We start from the raw sequence: 18,565 nt of genomic DNA, 5'->3' as shown, positions 1-18,565 counted from the left end.
AGACTAGAGTTCTGCCTGGTCTATGAGCACTGATGCTGCAGTGAGCGTGTTGGTCTAGGAGGAGCCACGAGGCTTGTTAAACACTTGAGTGCATTAGGAGGAGAATTGTAAGTTATTTCCTGGGCGACTCCTGGACCCCTTCCGCCAGAGCAGAGAGAGGGCAGGAGCACAGGGGGCTCAGCACTAGAGACCTCAGCACTAGCACTGTGCCTGGGGAGAGGGAGCTGCTTGCTCACACACAGCCGGCATCAAGGCGGAGCTGCTGGAGGAGAAGGACTGGGCTCCTCTTCTGCCACCGCCCAGCTTGACTGCAAGGCAGTTCCAAGGGAGACAAGTGATGACAGCCTGCCAGTGGGGCCTTTGTTTTCTTACTCATCAAATGCGCTCCCCTTGTGCCTCCAGAGCCCTCTTTGACTACGACAAGACAAAAGACAGTGGCCTCCCAAGCCAGGGACTGAATTTCCGATTTGGCGACATCCTCCATGTCATCAACGCTTCTGATGATGAGTGGTGGCAGGCGCGGCCGGTGATGCCAGATGGCGAGAGGGACGAGGTTGGCGTCATCCCCAGCAAGCGCAGGTAGCCCTCTCTTTCCTGCTGGGGTTTTCCTCTCTTCCTGGGCCACAACCTTCAACAAGAGGGCGTGTTGAGAAGACCACCTGTGCCCAAGACCCTCCCCCTTCCTGCCCACAGTCTCATAGAGCCTTGCTGGATGTTGAAGGCGGTGCCTGGCAGTATCTTTTGTACCTCCATGAATCAGAAGGAAGGGGTTGTGGTCAGCGGGCTTTTTGAGACACGGCAACTTCCCTGTCGTGAATCTTGGAAGACAGCACACCTCCCTGGGCAACTTGTTGCCTCTGCCCCCCCGTAAGGAGTCACCACCACACTCCTCTTCCTCCTCTGGGGAGTAGCAGGAATTGTTCTTCACTGCAACTCCCATAGCTACCTTGTCAGGCCCCTATAATCAAACAGTTCTACCTACAGTTGACAAATATGACATAAGACGTCAAGAAACCATTTCCTGTGATTCTGGCCTTGAAGACTCATTTCTGTCCTATGCATCCAAACCAAATTTCCTATTGCAGACATGTTTAAGTGTTTTAAAATGCTTCCCAGGTGTAGCACAGAGGTGCGCCCCCTCCCAGTTCCACATTCTGGCGGCTGCATAATTCGGCAGTTGGGCTTGTGCCCCTGATATCTTGCAGTGTTCCTGCCAGCAAGAGGGCATGTTTGGTTTGCTCCAGGGACCACCACGGTAACTCACATGGGCCTCCAGCAGCCAAAATACTCACTCTAGGTTAGCGTGCATTAGGGCCAAGTGGGTCTTAGCCTTTAACATGCAGGTTTAAAACAAAACAAAACCTCCACCGCCCCCTGGCAGGAAGAGCAGAGGTCACCAGGAGCACCGCTGCTTGGTTGGAACTGGCCGTGTTCCTTGACTCCAGCAGCCAGCCTATACTGGTCCTGGTGTCTGAGGCTGCCACTCTTGGCGCTTGCCACCAAGGCCTTCCCGTCCCTGATGAGACTTGGAGAAGACAACAAAGGTTGCAGGAATGATTCCCTGCTGCTGCTTCCCTGCTGCAGCCACCTTTTGCAGGTGGCTTGACCCCTCCAGCAGCCATTCAGTTCTGCTATCCAAAGAAGGCAATCGACTCCAGGCCCCTTTGCCCTGACACTCAGGCTAAAGCCGGCCAATGCCTCCCGTGGCCTCCCTCCAAGGCCCATGTGTTTTCCAGATTGCCCCCCCACCAGCTTCTGCCATGGGGTGCAGCAGGATTTAGCGCAGAGCGCAGGTGCTGCACATGCACTAATCTTTTTGTGCTTTTCTGGCAGGGTTGAGAAGAAGGAACGAGCTCGTTTAAAGACAGTGAAATTCAACTCTAAAGCAAGAGGTGACAAAGGGGTGAGTTTGGACTCTTTACACTGTTGCTACTGTAAACTCTGTCATAATGAAAGTCTTGCATGCTCACTTCACCTACAGGCTGGTGGGGGGGGGGGTGACTGGCCAGGAAAGCGATTCAGCACCCTGTGAGTCTGGCATCTCCTAGGTGGAGACAGGACTAGAGAAATCCAGGGTAGAGCAGGAGAGGCCTCTCGGGGGCTGGCAGTGGGGACAAGGGAAGCACTAGGACCTGCTTCTGAAGGCGGGGGTGTTGCCTTTGGCCCCTGCTTGCAGGCCTCCTGGCCTGGCTACTGGGGAACAAGAGAATAAGGGGCTTGGTCAGGATTCCTGGTCTGTTCCTCTCTGGAAAATCCTCCTTTAAAAACAGCTTTAGAATCAGGACAGTCTGGTCACCCAGGGGCCACCCAAGAAAACTCAAGCCAAAAGACTTTTGGAGTGAAAGCGCCTGAGATGGATGGATGGATGGATGGATGGATGGATGGTCCATGGAATGTTGTGCACTTGGCTGTTTTGTTTCCTTTGTGGGACCACCTGGCTTCTGTCCCTTGAAGGGGTGTCATGAGGAAAGGTGAGGGCTGTGGCTTCCTGGCTCCCTCCTTGACGCCCCTGGGTGCCCAGAGCCAGCCTTGAAGGTACGTAACCACAGGCTTGTGGGCAGCTGGGAGGCAGCAGGGAAGGGGAGAGCAGTCAGGAGAGGGTGGAGCAGGCCAGCCGACCAGAGAGGAAGAGCAGCTGAGGGGAGGAGACTCGGTGGACCATCAGCCATGTTTATCTTTTCACAAAGTTGTGTGAAATACCATAATCTTAAGGATAGAACAGATTGTTACAGTAGACTCCAAATTAACACACCAGCAAAATTATTTTTAAAAAATATTTCTGTCACTTGTGCTAACAGACATCTGTTACAGGCGCCCCCATGAAATGTATGCACTGAACACTTTTGTGTGAGAATGCACTGGGATGGGTTTAAGCAGACTGGTGCTGGAACGGGGCTGGTCCCAAGCTGGGCTGTGTGTGCAGGAGGGCAGGGAAGCTGCAGGATGTGGGGCTGGAGCCGAGGGGTCTCCCTGGTCTCCTTTCCAGAGCCACATTTCAGCCCTTGTGCCTGGGGAAGCCTCAGGCCCTGGGCGGGGCGGGGGGGGGTGCCCTAACCCTATGGCAAGAAAGAGCAGGACCCATTTAGTCACCTGGTGCAGCCAAATACCGCTTTGTGCAAATGGGCCTTTGGGGCAGCTCACAGAGTTTGGGTGTTGCATTTGTTTCCGTGCAGCCTGCACACACAGCCCTGGTCCCGTGCCGTTTTGAAAACTGGTTGTGTTGGAGTCACAGCCTTGTATGTTGACTGTTGCCAAGTTTGCACACGGCTCCCATGTCCTAACACTGCACCAGACCCATGCATGAGCCCCTGAGTGGGAACCAAACTACGCTTGCCATTGAGAGAGAACTGCCCGTCTTGTCTGTCTTCCCTCCTCTTAACATGGCCCTCTTGAGAGGGCGGCCTTCCTCTTGTCCTGCCAGTTCTCTTTCTCTCTCTCTCTCCTCCCCTTTCCTCCTCTTTGTTGGTACCTTCCTGGGAACTCTGTGCATGCTTGCTGTTGGCAGGGGCTACTTTGCCTCGGGAATGTGGCAGCCTGGTCTTAATTCTAGCACCTAACATGGCAAAGCAGAAGGAGGCAAAATTGATGGTGTTGCAAACTGAAGCTGCTGTGCTTGTTCCCCCCCCTCCATCTCTCCTTCTTTCAAACAGTCCTGCCAAGGACCACCCCCCACCCCCCTTTTATGCCAGGCATCAGCCACTGACCTGCTTGTCCTTTGGCCTGGGCAAAATCAGCTTATGCCGCGTTGAGCACCCGGCGTAAGAGGAGAATGTCGAGTGGCCTGTGGGTTTTTTTCTGCTTCCTTTTCTAACCCATTTGTACTAATGATGCAATTCTGCAAAGAGGCTGTGAGAGCTTAACAAAGTTAATACACTCTTAGTACTAAAAACAAGACTCTCCTGCCTGTAAGAGCCTTAAAAACACATGGCTGATATTTTCTGCAAATCAAAACATAATTACTTCTAACCAGGTTTTGTTTTTTTGCTCTTGGAGCCGACTTCTAACCACTCAGCATGCAGTAGGTGAGGCTGTTGCTCTCCAGACTCTGCACAACAGGAAATGGCTGTTGTCTGGGAGACAGGAGAGCTCCAATGTGTCCCTCTTAGCCAGAAGGAGCCTCGCAGCACCGTGATCTCCCAGAGGTAGAGGCTTGGGCACCTCCTACCAGGGAGGTGGATTTGCGTGGGGAGCTGTGCTCTGGGCCTTCCAGTCCAAACGGTTTAAAAACAGAGCAGGCAAAGGCGCACGCTGTTCATGGTGTGCTCTGCTTGACTAAACTGAGCTCCTGCAGCAGTTTGCTGGCATTGCAGAGGGTTGGACTAGATGACCCTTGGGGTCCCTTCCAACTTGACAGTTCCATGATTCTCTCGGTGTTGGGGAGAGGGCTTGGCTGGCTTTGAGGCTGAGCAGCTTCTTCCCAAGGGGGGCTCCAGTGGAAGAACCCCGAGTTTCAGCTGGGCTCTTCTGCCCTGCCCATTCCTCTGCTGCCACCAGGGACAGGCAGCAGGTGGCTGCAGCAGGAAGAGGAGATCAGACGCGGCCAGGCAGGTCCCACGGCATTTGGGTCTGTTGGACTTCAGTGGCAGCTAAGAGACCATGCTGGCTTGAGCTGCCAGCGGTTGGGATCCAGATGGCCGGGCTCCTTCTGACATCCTCTTTGTGCTGTAGCCCCTGAGGGTCCCTGGTCCCTCTGGATATTCATGCATTGTGTGGGGTCAGGTGGCTGAGGGGGGGTCTCAGTGACCCCTTGTGGTGCGTGGATTATGAGCCACGTGGATGTTCCCTCCAGGCACTGCTCTCCGGCTCAGAGATCACGACTCAGGCTGCTTTGTGCCTCTGGCTGTGGCTTCATCTGACCTTGAAAATGCCCAGGAATCCTTCCTGAGAAGATGAAGGGGGCTACATTGGCTCCCTTTTATTTGTCTCCGTTGCATAGACTGCCTTTCAGCCAGAGTTTCAGAGAGTACAGGGAGAAGAGCACACCAGGCGGCCTTATGCCCAGTCAGACCAGTGGTCCACCCAGCTCAGTCTTGTCTGCACTGACTGACAGAGGATCTCCAGGGTACTAGGCAGGGATCCTTTTCCCGCCCTCCCTACCGCGGAGAGGAGAGCCACCCCACAACTTGCTCTGCAAGAGGTCCCTGTAGCTGCTTCCTGCTTCTTCGCAGTTGAAGGGGGGCTGTTCCCCACTCCTGCCTGGGCTGGTGCCTGGGCTGGTATGGGGAGCCTGCAGAGACAGAGCTCCTCCCCGCAGCCAGCGCTTCCTCAGAATGGAGCCGGCCGCTTGCTCCCCAGGCCCTTCTCCCTCCGTGCCCCAGCCCTGGCTCCTGCCGCCTCCCTCCTAAGGAAGGGCTGTGGATCCAGCCAGCCTCAAACTGCTGCATGTTGTGGTCCTAGAAGTCGGGCTCTGCCAAGCTGCTGGACGGGGCCTCTGTGACACACTGGACATTCGACCTCCTTTGTTTTGCCCCTCCTTCCTTCTCTTCTTCAGCAGTCATTCAATGACAAGCGTAAAAAGAACCTCTTTTCCCGAAAATTTCCCTTCTACAAGAACAAGGACCAGAGTGAGCAAGAAACCAGTGATGTGGACCGTGAGTATGTGGGTGGGGGCAGGGCAAGCGCCAGCTGCGGATGTGCCGGGGGCCTGCCTTGCGTGCCAGACGTGGCCTTGCCTTGAAGGGGTCCCAAGAGCTGCCACAGGGGCAGAGATGCCGCCATCCTCAGGGAGGGGCTGGCCCAGCTCTCCTTCCGCAGCTGATTTGGGGGGGGGGCAGCGAGTTCTGTTGGCTGCAGCTAAAAGGCAGGCGGCCTCTGGCCTTCAGAGGTGGGTTTGAGGGACAGGAGGTTTAAGTGCTGCCATGAAAGGGGTTTCTGGCTGAGCTTGGGCACCCCCTGGACCCCTGTGGACGCTCTTGGGACCACCTTGCCGTAGCCCCTCATTGATATGCTACTGACGGTTATTTTCTTTGTGATTGTCTCTTTATTGCTTGCCCTCTGGGAACTTCTCTGCAGGAGATCCCTGAAGACATGGGATCAAAAGGCCTGAGTAAGTGACCCTCTTCCCAGAGGCCCCTGAGCCCCTCCTGCACAGCTCGTCCTCACCGAGACAGAAGGAAAGGCCTCCTCCTCCTCCTCCTCCAGAGGCCCAGGCTCATTCCTCCACACTTGTTTGCCACCTCCTCCTCCAAGTCATGCCACTTCCATTTACTTTTTAGTTGGGAGGCTGGGAAACCTTTCCCTGTTTTGCAAGCACAAAAGTCATTGAATCGTAGAGTTGGAAGGGACACCAAGGGTCATCTAGCCCAACCCCCTGCAGTACAGGAATCCCAACTAGACATTTGGCCATCCAACCTCTGCTTGGAAACCTCCAAGGAAGGAGAGCCCACCACCTTCCGAGGGAATCTATGCCTCTGTCAAACAGCTTGCTTGATCTGTTTCCTCTTTCTGCTAGAGCCTCTAGCCAGATGCAGGTCTGCCGAAGATCTCACCTGGGGTTCTCCTCCGTTCTCCACGGGTCCCCTGGCGTTGGCTCAGCAGATACAGTGGCCAGGGGGACCCTTTCAACAAGTCTTTATGAGGGACTTGAGCTTTTTGGTGGGGATGTTTTAAAAGAGGCGCTTACTCTTTTAAAAGCCAATGCAATTCTGGGCCTCATCAATAGGAGTATAGCATCTAGATCAAGGGAAGTAATAGTGCCACTGTATTCTGCTCTGGTCAGACCTCACCTGGAGTACTGTGTCCAGTTCTGGGCACCACAATTCAAGAAGGACACTGACAAACTGGAACGTGTCCAGAGGAGGGCAACCAAAATGGTCAAAGGCCTGGAAACGATGCCTTATGAGGAACGGCTAAGGGAGCTGGGCATGTTTAGCCTGGAGAAGAGGAGGTTAAGGGGTGATATGATAGCCATGTTCAAATATATAAAAGGATGTCACATAGAGGAGGGAGAAAGGTTGTTTTCTGCTGCTCCAGAGAAGCGGACACGGAGCAATGGATCCAAACTACAAGAAAGAAGATTCCACCTAAACATTAGGAAGAACTTCCTGACAGTAAGAGCTGTTTGACAGTGGAATTTGCTGCCAAGGAGTGTGGTGGAGTCTCCTACTTTGGAGGTCTTTAAGCAGAGGCTTGACAGCCATATGTCAGGAGTGCTCTGATGGTGTTTCCTGCTTGGCAGGGGGTTGGACTCGATGGCCCTTGTGGTCTCTTCCAACTCTAGGATTCTATGATTCTATGATTCTATACTGATCCTGAAGAAAACATCATCATCATTATCATTATTTTACTATTATTTAATAAATTTGTATGCTATTCTTCATCCAAAGATGACATGGAAGTTCAAAACATAAAAATGCAAAATGAGAACACAAAATACACGATTAAACAAAAATAGACCAGTAACCCACAATTTAAGAGGCTATAGAATGTTAATCAGCCAAACGCCTGGTTATAGAGAAATGTTTTCACAAGGTGCCTAAATATATTACTACTACTACTACTATTATTATTATTATTATTATTATTATTATTATTATTATTATTATTATTATTTTGCTGCCCTTTATCAAAAGATTCCAGGGTGACGTACAACACCAAGAACACATAATAAAAATCATAATGATAAAATAAGCGTAATAACTTCCCCTCCTTTAACAGACCATAAATTATTTAATGGCCAGAGGCTTGGGTAAAAAGGAATGTTTTGGCCTGGCAACTAAAGACATGTAATGAAGGTACCAGGCGAGCTTCTCTGGTGAGAGCGTTCCACAATCAGGGAGTCACCACAGAAAAGTCCTGTTCTCATGCTGTCACCCTCCAAACCTCTCTGGTAGCGGGGACATAGAGAAGGGCCTCAGGTGACCAGTGTGGATCTGGGTCCGCTTGTATGGGGAGAGGCGGTTCTTAAGGTGTTGCGGTCCTGAGCCCCAACTGAAGCTGACAGAAGGCGCTCCACCAGTGCAGTCAGGCCAGGATGGGTGCAATATGCTCAGATGGTCTTGCCCCCCGAGAGCAGCTTGGCCACCAAATTCTGCACCAGCTGGGCGCTCTGCAGTCTGAATTTTCCTGCCTCTGTAGACCTAGAAGAGGCTTACCTCCACATACCGAATCACCTTCAGCACAGAGAGGTCCTGAGGTTCCCCGACAGCCGAAACCACTTCCAGTTCTGACTGTTGCCATTTGGCCTTGACTCCACACAAGAGGGTTCCTGGTGGGTCCTTGTGCCTCCAGAGTATCCTTATCTATCCTTCTTTGGAATACCTCTTGGTGTGGCAGGAGTGCTCTGAAAGCTCCAAAAGATGTTTGCATGCTTGTAATTGCTGGCAGCTCACAGCTTTCTAGCCCATGAAGCAAAGAGTCACCTGTCTCCTGCCCAGTGACTTGGCAGTGACTTTGGCGGCCTTTCCTGGGGATGCTTCCAAGATGAAGATTTGCTAGGCCAGGTCTTCTTCAAATACGTTTATAGTTCCTGACAAGTTAAATGCTTGTGCCTTCGCCAAAGTTGCATTCAGAGGACGTGGGCTTCAGCAGGTTCTTCCGCAGCTATAGACCGCTGAACCCCTTTCTAACCCCTCCTGCCCCCTCCCAGCTCCTGCTGTGTGCCTTTGCCAGGTGACCTGGTGCGTCGCTGCAGGTGGTGTGTGAGCAGTTTAGACCAGCGGTGGGGAGGCAGAGCAGCGCTTTCCGCCTCCCAGTGGCCTTTCTGGCCTGACCCACTGAGCTCCACCGGTTTCCCCGGCTCCATCTGGCCCTCGTGGTGGCAACCCCTCTGGCCATGACACATGCTGCAGGTTTGGCAGATCCCCCAGGAGGCACCAGCGGCCTGGATGTGAACGGAGGCTCCCTCTGTGCCCTGTGCTTCTCCCACTGCCTCTGAGCTCCAGGCGGAGTTGGGAAGTCGCAGAAACTCCTCTGGGGTTTGGGCCACCTTGTTCTGTGTCTGCATCCAGACGTCCTCTTGCCTTTTGGCAGAGTGCACTCACCCCAGCCCCAGCCCTGTCACCTTCATTGAATGTGGAGAGAGAGCCTTCTTCCCTGCAGAGTGCAAGTCATGGCAGCCCCGTCTGGCACTTGCCCTTGTCTTGCTTTTCTTGGGGAATTCTTTCTGGTCTGGTGCAGCTCCTCATGTTCTCCTTCCTGTTCCCGTTTCAGAGCACGTGACGTCCAACGCCAGCGACAGCGAAAGCAGCTACCGTGAGTGTCTTGGGGCCCTTCCCCACATCTCCCTTTGGGGCTGGCCAGGAAGGCTTGCTTGGCTTTCCCTGTGTTTCCAGCTAGAAGCATCTCTCAAGGTGCCCGTTCGGCAGCAGAGCGTACCTGAACTCTGCCGGGGGGTCAAGCTTTGGCTCTTGCGATGCGGCTCTTCCCCAGTCCGGCTTACCTGGGCAGGGCACCTGAGCAACGGACCCCCTCCTTCCGTGGTGCCTCCGCTCTGCTGGATAGGCCGGTTGCTGGGAGTGTGAGAGGGTCGGATCAGCCGCTGATCCTCACAGACCCCTCGCCTCTCAGGAAGCTCCACTCCAGGCAAGAGACCGTTTCTCTTTTAGCCGCATTGCTGCACTGCTGGCCTAAACTTGTGCTTAATTTACTCCGTTGTTCTGTTGTTTAATTTCAGTGACAGTCTGTTCTTGTGTTTTTTTATTTTTATCTTTTCTTACGTAGTTTTTGGCTTAAGGCATCATATTCAAAGTCTTCCACTCCCTGAGCACTCTCAAGCCGCCATGACCATAGAGTCCTGTGTCTTCTAGCCTCAATAAGATTCTAGAAATGTGGCAGGAGGGGTCACTCATAATTTCTGGGCCTGTGGCCACATGCGAAATGTTGAGTGTGTGACAAACGGCGTCCCCCAGTCGCTTCTTTAGCTATATGTTACTTAAAACTGAGGCATACCTATTAAAATCACCACAATAAACTCACCTTAATCGAAATATAATTAAGAGTAGATTGTGGCTCACCACATATATACAGAGAGTGGTGCTTATTAATTTCCTATCTGGCTTCTATACCAGTTTTTTTATCCTGAAAAGTCTTATATATGAGAGATACGTGTGTACATCTGTATTATTTTACGCAGACACTACATTCCAGCTCTAAACTGGTGTCTCTGAATTTGCAGGAGGCCAAGAGGAATACGTCCTGTCTTACGAGCCTGTTACTCAGCAGGAAGGTTTGTAGCATGTTGCATATAAAACAAAAAGCCCTGAAGGCCACAGAGGCCTTTGGCTCTCCTTTGCAAGCACACCTCCCAAGGGCTCGCTTTCAGCCCCACCAGTGCCCTTGGCTGCACTAGGACCTTCTGCGAAGGAGGTACGGAGGGCTCCCTTCAAGCTCCCAGCCGTTGCTCTGGAGTTGCTTCCTTTGGACCTCAAGTGGGGGGGGGGGGCGGATGGGGGCATGTGCTGTCACAACTAGGGCTGTGGGCTGGAGGTTCCTTGCCCCTGCCGTCGGAAGGGGAAGCCGTCAGATCAATGTCTCCCATAACTTGGCCATGGCCACAGGAAAGGCCTTCTTGCCGAGCAAAGCTCTGGAATGAGCAGAATGCTCAACAGGGACTCCTGCTGGCAGGTGGACTGGGGGGGGGAGCTGGCTAAGCAAGCCTTTGACCCCCAGGAACTTGGGGAAGGGACAGGAGGTTGTTGGTTGTTTTCCTTCCTCTCTGACTCCTGGGTCTGTTTCCCCTTCAGTCAACTACACACGGCCTGTGATTGTTCTGGGACCGATGAAAGACCGGATCAATGACGACCTCATCTCCGAATTCCCTGACGAGTTCGGATCCTGCGTTCCACGTATGTATGGCAAAGGCCTACCAGGGAAGCCTTTGTCACACAGGCAAGCAGCACAGAAAGTGTGTTTCAGCTTGGGAAAGAGCAGGCCAGGGTCACAGTGCACGGGTGCGAGGAGCTGCAGTTGCATGTTGTTGGGCTTGGAGCCAGCAGTGAGTGCAGAGTCCTCCTGCTTGGCATGGAGACACCCAGGGCCTCCCTTGGGCAGCTCTGGGCATTGCCTGGCTGCAAGCAGAGGTGCCTCTTGCCCTCAAGAGCCCTTTCATGCAGTCCCCAGCCAAGCACAAGCCGGGAGAGAAGACCCTTTCTCAGTCAGGAGCCATGAGGAGCTCCGGGGCACAGCAGCATCCTAGCATCTTGCCATTTATTTGATTTGAACTGATTTTAGAATGTTGTATTATCTTTTACTGTTGCTAGCCGCTCTGAGCCCGGCTTCAGCTGGGGAGGGCGGGATATAAATAAAGTATTATTATTATTATTATTATTATTATTATTATTATTATTATTATTATTATTATTATCTTTGGCATTGGACATGCTTTCCACTTGGCCTCATGGGCTAGCCAACCTGTCCAAGCACACTTTCATTGCCTCATTCGTGGGGAGGGGGGCACCTCTGGCCCCTGTCCCAGTTTGGCTCCTTAGACCAGAGGCTTTCAACCTTTCTGAGTCCATGGCTCCCTTGACCAACTACCTTCTTTCTGCAGCTCCCCTGTGGGGCTCAGGGGCTCAGTTAGGCATCCCCCCTTGCCTGCAGAGCTGGCAGCTTCTCACCCTTTTCCGAACACCCTCAGCCTCCTCTCCCCTCTCCTTGGGCCCCTGGTCTCTGAGCTGCCCCACCCAGAGGCACCATTCGCCCGGGGAGCCTAGAGCCAGGGCTGCTGCAATAAACAGCTGCACCAGCCTTTGGGAGGCAGAGACACAAGAGGGCATCCGAGGAAGGAGGGAAAGAAAGAGGAACAGAGGCCAGTGTTGCCCAAGGCACCCCAGGGTTGAAAGCCACTGCCTTATTTTTTAAAAAAAGATATTTATTAAAGTTTCATTCTAGGCAATACATTCATTTTTATCGCAGCAATACGGCCTAGCAGTGAAAGCTTCAAATTTGACCAGATTTCTAAATCTTTTTTCACTTCAGTCCAGCATTTTTCATAGTTGTCTTTAAATAGATTCCCATTTTAGCTGTCATGTTAATCCCCAGGTATTTCACTTTCTTAATCACTGTTAAGCCTGTCTCGTTCTGAAACCTCTCTCTCTCAATCGTTGTTAAATTTTTCTCTAAAACCTTTGTTTTTAACTTATTCAGTTTAAATCCTGCAACCTGACCAAATTCTTGGATCAGTTCCAAAACTCTTTTAGTACTAGATTCTGGCTCCTGTAACGTCAATACTAAGTCATCTGCAAATGCTCTCAATTTGTACTGTTTAGCTCCGACTTGTATACCTTTAACCAATTGGTCCCTTCTAATCATGTTCAGCAGGACCTCCAGGACCGATATAAAAAGCAATGGGGAAATTGGGCAACCTTGTCGTGTCCCTTTTTCTATCTTGAATTCCTCCGTCACCTCGTTATTAACAATTAATTTAGCCTTTTGTTGTGAATAGATTGCATTTATACCGTTTCCAAAGCCAGATTCTTCTTCATAAAACTCCAAGAAATGTTGTCAAAAGCTTTCTCCGCGTCCACAAATATCAAAACTGCCTTAGTATTAATATTCACTTGTAATTTTTCTAAAATATTGATTATGTTTCTCATATTATCAGACAAGTGTCTACCCGGGAGAAAGCCTGCTTGATCTTTATGAATCTCTTCCACTAACACTTTTTTTAGTCTTTTAGCCAAAATGTCTGCAAAGATTTTATAATCTACATTAAGCAGTGATATGGGGCGGTAGTTCTTAAGCTGCGTCTTTTCAGTCTCTGTTTTCGGTATAAGTGTGATATACGCTTCCTTCCACGACTCTGGTGCCCTTTTCCCACCCATTATTTCATTACAGACTTCCTTTAAAGGTTGTACTAAGCATTCTTTTAAAGATCTGTAGTATCTAGAAGTCAGTCCATCCGGTCGTGGAGATTTACCTAATTGCATATTCTGAATGGCACCCCAGGGTTGAAAGCCACTGCCTTAGACCCTTGCCCAAACCACACCAGCCTGGCACCTTCTGAGGGCAGGATTTTGATCCTGCACAGGGAACGGGATCATGCAGCCTCGGCAGCAGGATTTAATCTGCTCATCAGCTGATAAGCAAAGATTGTAGCCCTTTCCCTTCCCTTTTAAGGGTGCAACAGAGCAAAGGGCTGTCCTTTAATTGGGGTGGGGGTTGGGAGCTGGCTCAAAGGGCACTTTGCCTCCTCAGTCATAGAGATGGGCTTCAGGCTCTTGGTGCCAAGTGCCGTGTGAATGGAAGGGAGAGGCTGCCTCAAAGGGCACTTTGCAGAGCTGCCGCGGGGCGTTTGACTGCTAGCTGTGCCCACCCGCACATGCCACTGCCTGCCTGTCAGATCTGGCCCATGTGGCCCATCTTGATAAGGATCTGGCCCATGGGGGCCATGAGATTCCCCTGTCCCCGTTTGCCCCCTCATTCCCCCTGCCTGCTGGCATCCCTGGGTTCTTCCTTTCCAAACCTGCTGGAGCGTCACCAGTGTGCAGACGACACCCAGCAGTGCTTCTTGCTCCTGCCAATCCAGGAAGGCAATTTTGAATGGACTTGGTGCAGGAGGAGACAGGGCTTTGCAAGCTGGGCTTGGGCCACACAAGGCAGGGAGTTGGCTGCTGGGTGAGGGGGACTCAGCCTGTTCTGGAGGCGGCTGGCGCAGTGCCCTCTCTCCACTTTGGCCAATCTAGAGAAGGCAGGCCGGGTTCATTCCTGTATCCAGGCAGGATTGCTGCCCTGCGTTCCACATGGGGCTGCCTTTGAAGGCCGTCTGGAAGCTTCAGTCAGCCCTAGATGTGAAGGTCAACGCACTTGTAGGGTGCCAGGATCCCACCTTGGATCTGCTTCCTCCCACTGTTGTGCGCAGTAAGCGGAAGGTGCTCAGTGCCAGTATTTGGAGTCAGTGTTGAGGTTGCTGTGTGTTGGGCCGGCCTGCCTGTCTGTCTAAAAGCTGCCTGTCTCTTTCCGCAAAGATACGACCCGGCCAAAGCGAGACTACGAGGTGGACGGTCGGGATTACCACTTTGTTACGTCCAGAGAACAAATGGAGAAAGATATCCAGGATCACAGGTTCATTGAAGCCGGCCAGTACAACAACCACTTGTATGGAACGAGCGTCCAGTCCGTGCGGGAGGTGGCAGAGAAGGTAAAGGAGCTCCTCTCTTTCCAAAGTCTGCTTGGGAGAGATGAGGGGTGGTCCCGGTCTGCCCCAGGGTCTCCTTCCCCAATCAGTCATGACGCGGCCTCACAAGGAGGAAAGGGCGTCTTGCTGTGGGACCTCCGCTAAACCTTCAGCGCTTCAGGAGCCTCCTGAGCCCAAAGATCTCTATTAACTAAATGTCACGAAGTCAGTGCCCTCAGTCCATTGCCTCAGTTGTGCCATGGAAAATATCTGAAGATCTTATACAGCAAAGCTAGTGCCCAGCACTACCTGGGTCTTTTTAGAAATCCCAAAATATTGTGATTTTTAAAGGGATATGTATGGTTTTTGAGTCTGCCCCCATCACACCATAACTCAGAAGAAGTCGGTCCAAAGTCCCTCCTGGCCCCAGCACCCTGTCAGCCTCGAAGGAGAGCTTTTAAGCCCCTGAGAAAATGTTTCCACGCCCTTTGTGCTGCCTGGAGTCCATCCAAGTGAAAGGAGCAGAACTGGCCACTGAGGATTGCCTTGTAGGTCCCTCTGAGAAAGGGGCAGGTCGGCACACACACAAGAGATCTGTGTTGCTTTTGCATTTCCCTTTGAAGCATGTTGGCCGAGATCTGTGGCGGGGGGGGGGGGGGCAATACCAGAGGTTGGATCAGGAGTTCCCCTGCTTAGGTGTCCTCCTCCAACTCAACTCTGCCCAGATGCAGTTACTGTGAGTCTTAGGGTGGCAGTCACAAAGGGAAGCTCAGAAAAGAAAGGCTTGGGGGTCCCCAGGCGCCCTGCAGCGCAAGCAAGGCAGCTCTGCTACATTCCACCAAAGGGAACCAAAGAGAAAGCCGGCCAGGGTCTCCCGCTCTGTGTGCGCCTAGGTGATTCTGACGGGGAGGAGCTTGGGGGCAAGGCCAGGGAGAGCTCTTTTTTATTGGGGTGTGGCTGCCAGGATGGGACCCTTCTTTCTGAATTTGCCACTACACTGCAGAGGAAGTGGGCCTAGAGTTGCTGCCTAAGGCAATGCCACAGGGCCCCATAGGTTTGCCAAACAGGCCTCCTCTCAACCCCAAGAAAATGGCTTTCCAGGGAATGTCTGCAAATAGCTAAACTAAGGGGGAAGGGTGCTCAGTCTCAGCCGCCAGGCTTTAAAATGCAGACAGGCTTGGCTGAGCTGTCTGCCAGCAGCGATGCCGTGGATGCTCTGCTCTAAGATGCCTCTTCCCTCCGTGCCTCAGGGGAAGCACTGCATTCTCGATGTCTCCGGAAACGCAATCAAGAGGCTCCAAATCGCCCAGTTGCACCCAATCTCCGTTTTCATCAAACCCAAATCAGTGGAGAACATCATGTGAGTGAAAGCTGGCCTTGTCCTGTCCCCTCCGACCTTTTCCTCTCTGGTGACCCTCCTTGCGGCATGTGGCCTCCTCTTCCAGGAAGGTCATCAATCACGGTCTCCGGGAAGGGAGCTTTCCCTGGGGGCTGGGTGTATTCCACAACCCATAATATCCTGCTGTTTTCAGCAGGAGAAAAAAAGCAGCCAGCAAAGGTCCAATCCTCTGCAGGAAGAAGACAGAGCCAAACTTTAAAAGCAAAATGTCTGTCCCTCCTTCTTCTGTTTTTTGGCTCTGCCTTCTGGAGAAGAGCAGAGCGACTCTGCTGCTCCCGAGCTGCTGCTTGAGGGTAGCTCAGGAGTCGCCAACGTGGTGCCCTCCAGGGGTTGCAGGAAGGTGCTTCATTTTAAACATCACATCCGAATGGCTGAGCCTCGTCATTGGTATCTTGGTTTGATTTGTGCTGCAATTTCAGGGAAATGAATAAGCGGCTGACGGATGAGCAGGCTCGGAAAACCTTTGAGAGAGCCATGAAGCTGGAGCAAGAATTCACCGAACATTTCACAGGTTGGTTGCTCAGCTGTGTTCCTTTCAAGGCAGCGGCTGGGGGGTTTCAGTGCTGGGGGGAGTGGTGCAAGAGCTGTGCCAGTCCAGGCCCTCAAGAGCCGCCTCCTCCTTCTCTCCTCTACAGCTATTGTGCAAGGAGACACATTGGAAGAAATCTACAACCAAGTCAAGCAAGTCATTGAGGAGCACTCCAGCCCCTACATCTGGGTCCCCGCCAAGGAGAAGCTCTGAAGGCCGCCCAGCGGGGGCCGCTGTGCCTCCCCCCCGTGCTTCCCACCTGGGGGCAGCCCTTGTCCTGCATGGGCCCCGTGGCCCCCGTAGCGTTTCCCCAGTGCCCCCTTTTGTTCTGATGGTGTGGATTCTCACAAGCTGCTGGCGGGCGGCCATTTTCTCAAGGGTCAAAGGGCAGTGGCTCCATCCGCTTGTGTGGATACGAAACGGATAATTTTGTGGTAAAACTCCTTAATGTTTAAGGGAAAGTATCCTTCAGAGATTTTGAGAAAACAAATCTTTATATACACCCTTTTAAATATTTCCTAACAAAAGAAAAGTGGTCTTAATGATGTAAATGGTGAGCAGTTTTGCACGCGTGACTTGACCTGCATGATTTGATTCACGGGGTTGGCTGCAGGCCGTAGTTCTGTAGTTTTCTGTTGTTGGCAACACATTTATTTTACAGGCAGTTAAATAGGAGATTTTTGTTCAAATGTCCAAGATAATGTAAATGGAGTTGCCATTATTTCACAAGGGAAAACCCATTTTCATAATTTCATAAGAATATTCTTTATAGTCTATTTTTTCATTTTTTGCTCATGCCGTTGTTGGGGGCAAGAATATTTCCTGTTTTTAAACTAGCACACACAAGACTATTTGGAGTGTCTTACTGATATCATCAATGGGTAACGGTCATTACATTTTTGAATCCAAATACAGTTTAGGTGCTTTAAAAGCTTGTACTTCATATAGGAATGATTAATTTTGTTCTGAAAATATTCTGAAAGATTATCATAAGAGACGATTCAGAGTCTGAAATATAAATATGTTCTTAGAAGTCAGATTTTAATGAATATTTTACCCACAATAACTGCCTATTTTGTTATAATAAAACATATTATATACATACAAATATATATATATATATATATTAAACTTTCTTTAACTAAAGTTGTAGTGTGGGAATTTCTTTATGTTGCTGTACACAGAACTCCTTTGCTTGCAGCTGGTTTGCAGGATCCCTGAGAGAACTGCTTTATCGTTGCATTTGAGGGGCTTTGCAGTGCCCAAGGTGATGGCGGCCCTGTGAGCTGCCCAGCTCCCTCCCCTCCCCAGTTGTGGACCAGGAGGCTCCCGACTCTCAAGTTTCCTCTTTGCTCCTAGGAGGCCGTGCGTCTTCGCCCCGGAAGAGCTGGCAGTTTCCCCTGCACTGGTGCTCCGCCTCTCAGTGGAAGTGGGAGCAAGAGGAGCTTTCCTCTCCCACTCGCCAGGCGCAGCTCTGGTTCCTTCCGTTGCCCCAGCCGGCACTCTGAGTCCTTCGTAAAGAGCTTCCATCTGCTGCTGCCGCCGTTCAAATCCTCCAAGAGAGAGAGAATGAGGGAGCTGAGCTTCTTAGTGGATGGTTGGAGATAGCAACAAACTAGGAATGATACTGAATGATACTGAGCCATGGAGTCGCTCCCAGTGCTACAGTTCTGTGACTCTGTAATCTCTCAGTTTGGTTTTAAATTTCCTCTGTTGACTGATTGAACACTAAAGCAGAACATAAATTTTCTGAATAAACCTTTAAAAAGGCAGCAGGAGACATGCAGAGTCCAAAGGTCAGCATAAGTTGCCCCAGTCATAGAATCATAGAGTTGGAAGGGACCCCAGGGGTCATCTAGTCCAACCCCTGCAATGCAGGAATCCCAACTAGATCATCCCTGACATTTGGCCATCCAAGCTCTGCTTAAAAACCTCAAAGGAAGGAGAGGCCACCACCTTCCAAGGGAGACTGTTCCACTGTCAAAACAGCTCTTACTGTCAGAAAGTTTTTCCTAGTGTTTAATTGGAATCTCCTTTCTTGTAACTTGAAGCCGTAGGTTTGAGTCCTGCACTCCAGAGCAGGAGGAAACAAGCTAGTTCCCTCTTCCAAGTGACAGCCCTTGAGATATTTGAAGATGGCTATCATATCTCCTCTCAGTCTCCTTTTTTCCAGGCTAAACATACCCAGCTCCTTCAACCACTCTTCATAAGGCTTGGCTTCTAGACCCTTGATCATCATCGTCTCCCTCCTCTGCACATTTTCAGCTTGTCAATACCCTTCTTAAATTGTGGTGCCCAGAAGTGGACACAGTGTTCCAGGTGTGGTCTGACCAAGGCAGAAGAGAGTGGGACTATGACTTCCCTTGGTCGGGACACTAGACTTCTGTGGATGCAGCCTAGAATAGCATCACTTTTTTGCTGCTGCATCAGATTGTTAACTCATGTGAAGCTTGGGGTCCCCCAAGATCCTTTTTGCATGTACTGCAAGTGAGCCAGGGGCCCACCATCTTATATTTCTGCATCTGGTTCTTCCTGCCTAAGTGCAGAACTTTACATTTGTCCCTATTGAAATTCATTTTAAGTC

The 18,565-nt window shown here is 51.3% G+C and overlaps 1 protein-coding gene across 14 annotated transcripts in view; it reads left to right on the top strand.

The window, feature by feature from the left end:
- Positions 1-17,127, top strand: part of DLG1 (discs large MAGUK scaffold protein 1) — an 85,251-nt gene extending 68,124 nt beyond the window's left edge. For 7 of the 14 annotated variants that reach the window (XM_081190119.1, XM_081190118.1, XM_081190112.1 and 4 more), the window contains 10 exons: positions 403-579; positions 1,834-1,903; positions 5,492-5,591; positions 9,151-9,192; positions 10,115-10,165; positions 10,683-10,784; positions 13,905-14,077; positions 15,304-15,413; positions 15,872-15,963; positions 16,088-17,127. In XM_081190119.1, the coding sequence (XP_081046245.1) occupies positions 403-579; positions 1,834-1,903; positions 5,492-5,591; positions 9,151-9,192; positions 10,115-10,165; positions 10,683-10,784; positions 13,905-14,077; positions 15,304-15,413; positions 15,872-15,963; positions 16,088-16,194 (1,024 nt within the window). In that variant the 3' untranslated portion in view covers positions 16,195-17,127. Of the gene's footprint in view, positions 1-402; positions 580-1,833; positions 1,904-5,491; positions 5,592-6,012; positions 6,047-9,150; positions 9,193-10,114; positions 10,166-10,682; positions 10,785-13,904; positions 14,078-15,303; positions 15,414-15,871; positions 15,964-16,087 lie in introns of all 14 variants that reach the window. The other 7 variants (XM_081190108.1, XM_081190117.1, XM_081190116.1 and 4 more) reach the window with 2 other exon arrangements.
- Positions 17,128-18,565: the final 1,438 nt, after the last annotated feature.

Source organism: Podarcis bocagei (genome assembly GCF_964188305.1).
Source record: "Podarcis bocagei genome assembly, chromosome: 4".
Taxonomy (NCBI): domain Eukaryota; kingdom Metazoa; phylum Chordata; class Lepidosauria; order Squamata; family Lacertidae; genus Podarcis; species Podarcis bocagei.
Note: the sequence above shows the minus strand (reverse complement) of the source record. Positions and strands in the feature narration are given on the sequence as shown.